Consider the following 8914-nt stretch of genomic DNA (forward strand, 5'->3'; position numbering starts at 1 on the left):
AGAAGTTTCGCATTTTTCCTATACTATAAGGAATCGATCATTTGCGCTGAATAATCAGATCTTTATCCCTGAATTCCACCTTTTAGTAAGTAAAGAGCCTGACAATCTTGTAGAGAGAGAGAGAGAGAGAGAGAGAGAGAGAGAGAGAGGTGGGGGGAGCAATATATATGATAAAAACAAATAAATTAAACCTCATTTTTCCAGTACAAAATACCAATCATTCGTGTTGGTTTCTCTTATCTTCACTAACAAGTTTCATCTCCTACCAGTGAAGAACTCCAGAGAGACAGACAGAAGAGCGGGCAGAGAATGATATGGATTTGCAATTGAAGAAAAAATAAATACTCCATCTGGTTAAGACAAAAAATGAGAGATTAAGAACAGGGTATGCTCGGCTGGTGGGCGTGAAGGCTACGATTCGTCGAACTAGAACCTGCTTTTGTTTTGCTTTTGCTGCCACATTCTTTCGGTCACCCCATTAAATATAAAGAACCGGACCGTTTTATTATCGACATCCCAGATTAGCATTTACATATTCGGGCGGGTGGATGTGGGAGTTTTGTAAGTGTCATTATCCTTCGTCCCCGTTTCTCATTCAATTTTGCGCAGTTGTGAGATTGTACTAAGGATGAATAGAATATAGTCACTTGGTGGTCTTTTTTATTCTTTTTATATGTCTTATTTAGTTAGTGTCGTTTTTTGGTTTTGTCATTTGATTTATTCATGTACGTACTACATCTTATTTTTTCTGTCTGTCTGTCTGTGTGCACTATCATCACTTTTATATATTACCTACGTACATATTTGCTTATTTATTCATTTATTGATATGTATGATTCTTGTGTATATATTTTATCTTGCTTTAATTAATTTTCTCTTCATGGCTGTTGTTGTTCTTGTTCTTATTCTTCTTTCTTCTTATAATCTTCCTCCTTCTCCTCCTCGTTCTTTGATGAGATTTTTTTTTCCTTCCACACTGTGTTTATGTGCCCTTGAGGTGGGAATCAGCTGCAAAAGCACGCATCTGTCACGCCGAGGACCGCGTGGACACTCATCTGAATCTGTGTTTACATCCGTGTTTGACATTCTTTAGTGAGAGGAGGTTGGAACTGAGACCAGCGAGTGAACATTGGACTGACGGAGACGAAAGACAGACAGAGAGAGAGAGAGAGAGAGAGAGAGAGAGAGAGAGAGAGAGAGAGAGAGAGAGAGAGATGTTAATGATGCATATGATCGAAATTTAGCAGCAGTAGTAGTAGTAGTAGTAGTAGTAGTAGTAGTAGTAGTAGTAGTAGTAGTAATAGTCGTAGTAGTAGTAGAAGATTTTTGTTGCTGTTATTGTTGTTGTACGAGTAGTAAGATAACAAATAGCAGTAGTAGTAATAGTAGTAGTAGTAATAGTAGTAGTAGTAGTAGTAGTAGTAGTAGTAGCAGCAGCAGCAGTGGTGGTGGTGGTGGTGGTGGTGGTGGTAGCAGTAGCAGCAGCAGCAGTAGCAGTAGCAGTAGCAGCAGTAGCAGTAGCAGCAGTAGCAGTGGTAGTAGTAGTGGTGGCAGTGGTAGTAGCAGCAGCAGTAGTAGTAGTAGTAGTAGTAGTAGTAGTAGTAGTAGTAGTAGTAGTAGTAGTAGTAGTAATAGTAGTAGTCGTAGTAGTAGTAGCAAAGTAGTAGCAGTATTAAACCTCTCTCTTTATGATGTTCAGCGTGAGAGTGTTCCCATGCTCTCTTGGTACTTGTTCCCTTGGTGCTGACAGCGACCTCTGGCATTCACTGTGAGAGACGCACCTGTGTTGTTACCTCGAGGAATCAGCACCTGTATTCTCTTGTTATCCTCCTCACACCAGCCAGACGATCATTTATTAAAAAAAAAAAAATGCTGCACTGGACTTTTTTTTCATTGAATTGTGTGGAGACGTTATATTTTTTTTTTTTTTTGCCCCATTCTGTAATTAACTTCACGCATCACCTCCTTCCGTCCTTTGTCGTTGTTTTTTTTTTTTACCCTCTAGGCTCTTCATTATCTGGGTTATGTAACGTTTGCCTCCGTACTGCGCACCGCTCTCTTCCTTTTCTTGTGAGGTGTAGTGTAGCAAATGCAGCTTCACACACACACACACACACACACACACACACACACACACACACACACACACACACACACACACACACACACACACACACACACACCAGCATATAAACCTAAACAACTTTATCAACACTACCTAGTCTGGATTGGATTGCTACTTTTTTTCTTTTTTCAGACCTGTCAACTCTATTCCCAACTGGCCATCAAAAGTAGCAAAGGTCTTATCAACGCCCCTATTGTTCTCCCCATCAGGGCTTACCACCGTCAATGACTTCCATCGCTCACAACCGCGCCACGATAATCATCTCTTCAATTTGTCTTCCACTCATTTCTATCATGTTAATTCGTGTTAATTTCTAGGGTTAGGTTGTCTCTGGTCTCTTTATTGCCCTTTCTACCTAAGCTGGCTGCCTGAGAGAGAGAGAGAGAGAGAGAGAGAGAGAGAGAGAGAGAGATGGCAGGCGGGAAACAGCCAGACAAAAACAGAAACAGACAAACAGACAGAAACAGATGCAGAAACAAGAAACGACGTAAAAAAAGGCAACACACACACACACACACACACACACACACACACACACACACACACACACACACACACACACACACACACACACACACACACACACACACACACACATTAAGCCCTAAGGCAATAATCCAGTACATGTCTTCGTCACCTCTGCTTCTATAATACTTTTTTCCCTGAACTGGTTACGAGCCAAGGGCGTGGAAGACAAGACGTAAATACCAATTTCCGTCACAGCAACTCTTTTCTTCCTTTTATAAGCGAGAATTGAGTAGTGTGAGGCGCCAGGTATTACGACTAAGGAGGGAGGGAAGGAGGAGGGAGGGAAAAGTTAAATGGAGTGTGTACAAACTCTCAGATAATTACAGGGCATTTCATCTTTAATAGTTTTGGCAGGTAATTAAGGGAGTAGGAAGTCACCATTTGACAAGGCAGGGGAGAGAGAGAGAGAGAGAGAGAGAGAGAGAGAGAGAGAGAGAGAGAGAGAGAGAGAGAGAGAGAAGGGGAGGGGGATGAGGAGAAGGAGACGGAGAGGGAGAAATATAATGTGTATGTTGAAGTTAAAGTTAGCATGAAGGAAAGTTTTCGTATAAGTAACGTTTGACTTGACATTTTTTTGTGTGATCGATCTGCAAGTATTTCTATTTATTCTCTTTACTACCAGGACGCGTTTTCATATTCATTCTGGATACTAATTTAATACAGCTTCAGAAACATATATTGGGATTAGAATAATAAAGACTGGCCATTAAGCTTCCAACCTCAATAGACCCTTCCCAATGCATATGAAATCGTCTAATTATATATAAAACTCAAGGTGAAAATTCGTCATAGTATTGAAGGGTTTAAGCTAATCAAGATTCATCGTGTCAGATCGTACTATGTCAAAGAGAGAGAATTGGATTATGTTATGTTAGATTTGATTAGTTAAGTTTTAGTTGAAGTAAAATGGAATGGTTGCCTTCGTGGAGAATAGAGAGAGAGAGAGAGAGAGAGAGAGAGAGAGAGAGAGAGAGAGAGAGAGAGAGAAAGGAAAGAAGAAAAAATCGAGGACGAGAGGAAACGGGAACGAGAAAGACATGAGATAGACAGAGGTCAAAGGTGCTAGGGTACATCAGAAAGAAATAGCGCTATCTTGAACCTGGCGTTGCTACACTTGCCTTGCCGCCACATGATACACCCTAAGGACGAGAGGCGAGGACGGCACGGCTATTGATGGGACGAGTGCTTACCGTACTGGGGCTCGAGGATTAGCAAGCGTAGACCAATAAATACAAGGACTAAATATGCAATGTGTCTCGAATAGAGATGCTAAAAAGGAGAATTGACAATAGGAGGTTAGTAAATAGTAGGATTAGATATCTGGTAGGAGAGTAGTGGGACACATTTTTACCTTTGTGTACGTACAATTTGGCCATCTTATTGACATTAGGAAGAGTCTAAGGCGGTGGTCAAAAGGTTAATGCTCACATTCTTCACTGTTTTAATCCCCCATGAGTTTCGGAAGCGATATAAAATCACAAACTAGTAAGCAAAATGAATATGGAAACGGATCTTGGTACGGAAGGGATTAATGAGTAGGGAAGGAAAGGCAAGTAAATGGAAGCAGGTAAATGTAAGCAGGTACTCGTGGTTTCGTCAAGCTTACCCCGCCTCATCTGTTCAAGTCCTTTCATCCTCAACGACTCCACTTTGGGATTTTGGGCGGTAAAAACTAGTACGTAGGTATTATAAGTAGGTATTTGTCTGCAACCTCTCGAATCTACTCTTGAGACCGGATTGAGTTATATACTTTGTGACAGATAGCGAGAACTTACAAAAAAGAAAAGCGTATAGGGTTTTTTTATTCATGCAAAGAAAACTGTATGATAAGAGGCATAGATTGTTAGTGGGCGTCAGGGTGACCGACCAAGGGCACAGAAAAGTAGAATGAATAAAAAAAAAAAAAAAAACTTTACAGTGCAGCTTCCACAGTGACAGGTTATTCGTACACCCAATATATATTATTCTTATGTTCATGTTACCCATGTTTATCTGCCATAAGAGAAGTAGATCCTTTATTTTATGGTAGTTAATAAAAAAACAAGATGATATTAATGGGCAAAATGATATGATAGTACAAAATATGAAAGTTTAACGAGATGAAAGCATAATATTCGTCAGCCATAATTTTACTTGCCACGAAATATGTGGACTATGTTGAATATAAATAGGTGACCTTGATTGGCGGGAAGAGTAGAAAATTATACGTTTCCAGTCAATATGAAAGTATAGGATATGAGACGGAAGCTATTGTTACATTCCTTCAAGAGACGTCAGTTAAGAGAGGGGACCTGAGAGAAGTCTTTTCAGTGTTAGAGAGATTATAAGAAGAGCGACATCAGCAAAATTTTCAGCATCAGTAATCGCAATAAAGCAAGAAACAATGGATTTCAGCTTGAAACATTTAGCTTCAAGAAAGAGATAGGAATTAAGTGGTTCTTTCATGATAACTAATGAATGAAACACACTCAGTTATCAGATTGCTAGTGTTGAGTTATTTACGATCTTTAAAAGAAGATTAAGCAAATTTTTGGATGGGGACGACAGATGGAAGTAGATACGCATTTATGTAAAAAACTGCCACGCGTAGGACTGACAGGTCTTTCCAGCTTCCCCCTTTCCCTATATTTTCATGTTTTAAGAATTTGACAATATACCCTAACATAATATTCGTGTCACATCTTTTCACCTTCCTTGAAAGAAAAATAATCAAAACATTGTTACATAGTATTCTAGATGACAAAGGAAACCAAATCATGGTGAAGAGATAAAAGAAGATTGTTTAGGACTCGTAATAGTCAAGCATAATATGACACTGGAACAAAAAACAATATAGAAAGAGGAATCTTACTCCACTTACAAGATGTCATATAAGGATAAGACTTTTACGTAAGGACAAGAACACGGTGATATATTATGAGCTTCAGTAGAGCAAGTAACAACATTTTAACCTGCCTTAAGATATATATATATAGCCTTATCCTATCACTCTGTATAGGTAAAAACGTGCATTGTTCCTTCACTGACACGTTGCAAAGGAAAGACAGCTAAATTATTGACGTATCGGAAGCTTTAGTACAACAAGTAACAACGTCCTAACTTGCCATATATATAGATGTACAGTCTTATCCCAATTACTCTTTATAGGTACAAGATTGTGAATAGTTCCCCCACTTACACGTAGTAAAGGAAGGGCGAATGAATCCTAGGCAAAGTATAAAACATGTGTTACATCTTGAAGCACTCCATAAAGGGCTCCGGTTGACAGTGCAGTGAACCGGTAAGGAAGAACGGCCTCGTTAAACGCTTTGCATGGTCACTAAAACGAACACCTTTCTAGACAGGAGGTGTAGTGATGGTGGTGTGTGTGTGTGTGTGTGTGTGTGTGTGTGTGTGTGTGAGAGAGAGAGAGAGAGAGAGAGAGAGAGAGAGAGAGAGAGAGAGAGAGAGAGAGAGAGAGAGAGAGTGTGTGTGTGTGTGTGTGTGTGTGTGTGTGTGTGTGTGTGTGTTCTGTAGAGCAGGAGTGTCACGTCTTCTCTTCCCTTGTAATAGAAAGTCCCGAGAGGCTCAGACAAACGACCACCACCACCACCACCACCTCCAGCTACAGAAAATGAAGACACACCTTACCATCAGTTCCGGGTGTGTGTGTGTGTGTGTGTGTGTGTGTGTGTGTGTGTGTGTGTGTGTGTGTGTGTGTGTGTGTGTGTGTGTGTGTGTGTGCTTTCCGCAACGCCTACACATCCTCCCGGGTGTTTTTTCATAGTTTGTTATAGTACAGTGTAGGTGTAGAAGTATGTCCCCGTGTGTGTGTGTGTGTGTGTGTGTGTGTGTGTGTGTGTGTGTGTGTGTGTGTGTGTGTGTGTGTGTGTGTGCAAGAGCCATAACATTATTTCCTAGTATTGACTTCCTTCTCGTTTTCTTGTTTTTCTCTCTCCTTTTTTCTTTCAAATCTAGAGAGAGAGAGAGAGAGAGAGAGAGAGAGAGAGAGAGTGTGTGTGTGTGTGTGTGTGTGTGTGTGTGTGTGTGTGTGTGTGTGTGTGTGTGTGTGTGTGTATGTGTGCATTGTGAACCATATTTATTATTATATTATTTAGAATCCTTTTACAACATTTGATATTTTCATGTATTCGTAATTGATCCGAACTTGTCTATTCAAATCAGCTAAAAGGAACATTATCTTTGCTTTCAGGAGTGTAACAGGGCGTGGAAGCTTCCGGCCACCACTAACACCACTTGCAAACGGGAAAAAATAATAAGGAAAAAAGAAATATAAGAAAAAAAAAAAGCAAAGGGAAATAACTAAAATAAGATAAAATCAAATAATTTTATATCAACATTAAACTTTTGTTATGAGATATTCTAAATAGAAAAAAATAAATGAAATAAAGAAAAGGATAGGAAATGACCAACTGAAGATTCTTGTTTGTAAAGAGGACAGCAGGAGAGCAAAACAGGGAGTTCCAAAGAGAAGTGTTATGAGAGCTTCTGAAGGAGTCCACGTGTGCCTTCCACCTTGGCCACCTGCAAGAGACACGCCTTCCTGACCTCCTTATCTCTGCCGGTAAGTAATTACAAGTGCTTGCCTGAGATATACGAGGGTTGCTAGTTAGAATGCTCCTTTTAATATTTACCATCTCGTAACGAAGGTTTTTTTTGTATGATTAATGGTTCAGTGTTAAGGAGAGTCGACTTTTTTTTTCTTTCTTCTGCTGACGAAGGAGGAATATGGAGGGAAGAGAGAGAAAATAGTGGTTCAGTGTATTTCATGATGAAGTGGTGCTGGTGGCGGCGGTGGTGGAGGTTGTTGTGCTGGTAACGGTGGTGTTGATGGTGGTTGCAGTGTTAGCAGTAAGCATATATCGTGATAGTAGAATCACTATTTTATCATTATTATTATTATTATTTTTGTTATTATTATTATTATTATTATTATTATTATTATTATTGTTATTATTATTATTATTATTATTATTAGTAGTAGTAGTAGTAGTAGTAGTAGTAGTAGTAGTAGTAGTAGTAGTAGTAGCAGTAGCAGTAGTAGTAGTAGTAGTAATATGTGTCTATACTTGTTTTTTTTTTCACTCCTTTATTCTTTCACGTAGTATTTTGTATCAATTTGTATTTCACATATTATCATCGACAAGATATTCATACCTTTTCTATTTCATTTTCTTTTAGCAACCACTTTTAATACACACACGATATACCACACACTACCCATCTACACGCCAGCAACACACCACAATAATACAGAACTCAAGCAACACCCACACTCCTACAGTCGTCCTACTACTTACCTGAGAGGGTCCCATGGCTAAGGGTGAGTCGAGAAGGACCGGCGGAAAAGTAAGCCTCAAGTCCTTCTTTCCCAGTGAGCCCGCTGTCGAATGCTACCTGTTCCGCGCTGGGCCCCGCTTCACGATCCTCTTTTGTTTCCCTTTGTCCGTCTTTCCGAGAGGTTTCGCACACTCCATATTCATCGCCTCATGCATTCCTCCATCCGCATCGCAAAAGTTCTGTCATTAAACTTCCATGTTGATTTTTCCGGATCACGAATGGCAGTGCATGCTTCCTTAGCCTCTGCTTGGATTGCGTGGCGCACTGAGAAAGATCGGTGGCTCGGTGGGTCGGTCGTTGGTTGGTCAGTCTATTAGCTGATCATGAATCATAACGATGCGTCACCCGCCCCGCCTGTTACATTCCTCAGTGAGTTTGAAGAAGTGTCCTCGTTTATTTCTTGCCTTACTTTTGTGGAGGAAACACGGGAAAGGGAGCGCAATTGGTATTACAATTAAGGTGAATGAGTTATTAGATGAGATTAGTGAATGGTTCTTAGACAAGTTAGAAATACGTAGTTGATTTACGACTATGAGAGTGCGATGAACTCTCGAAAGCATAAATAACATAAAGGAGGAAAAGGTTTAAAAGCTTGCTTATATTTCGTAACGTGTTTGTGTGAGTGGTTAAATGTGTTTCAAAGAGCGATTAGAAATACCCGGTTTAGTCCTCCACATTAATATGCATCTGCTCGTCGCCTAAGATCTTGTTCCCAAACCGCTTTCTTGTCTTACGAGCATGTCAGCAATCTCCAACAACTCCAAAAGAGATTTATGGTTGTTTTCAGGGGTGTTTTCACAATTTTGGAAATGGCTTAATGGTTGTATGTATTCCGTAGATAAGGAAAAACGCCCATGGTAATAAAAAAATAACCTCTGTGGCCTTTTGATATATCCCTAACAATAATCCTGTGTACGCCGA

The 8914-nt window shown here is 39.9% G+C and overlaps 1 protein-coding gene and 1 long non-coding RNA gene across 2 annotated transcripts in view; one reads left to right on the forward strand and one right to left on the reverse strand.

Annotated features, from left to right (window-relative positions):
• The window catches only part of LOC123518060, a 75305-nt gene extending 68094 nt beyond the window's left edge, over nucleotides 1-7211 (forward strand). Inside the window, exon 3 of the long non-coding RNA XR_006678658.1 lies at nucleotides 6846-7211. This is a non-coding gene — a long non-coding RNA (uncharacterized LOC123518060). The remainder of the gene's footprint in view (nucleotides 1-6845) is intronic.
• LOC123518058 (echinoderm microtubule-associated protein-like CG42247) overlaps nucleotides 1-8705 on the reverse strand; it is a 76674-nt gene extending 67969 nt beyond the window's left edge. Inside the window, exon 1 of the mRNA XM_045278625.1 lies at nucleotides 7954-8705. Coding sequence (XP_045134560.1) covers nucleotides 7954-7968 — 15 coding nt within the window. The 5' untranslated portion in view covers nucleotides 7969-8705. The remainder of the gene's footprint in view (nucleotides 1-7953) is intronic.
• Nucleotides 8706-8914: the final 209 nt, after the last annotated feature.

This window comes from Portunus trituberculatus, chromosome 43, assembly GCF_017591435.1.
Source record: "Portunus trituberculatus isolate SZX2019 chromosome 43, ASM1759143v1, whole genome shotgun sequence".
NCBI lineage: Eukaryota > Metazoa > Arthropoda > Malacostraca > Decapoda > Portunidae > Portunus > Portunus trituberculatus.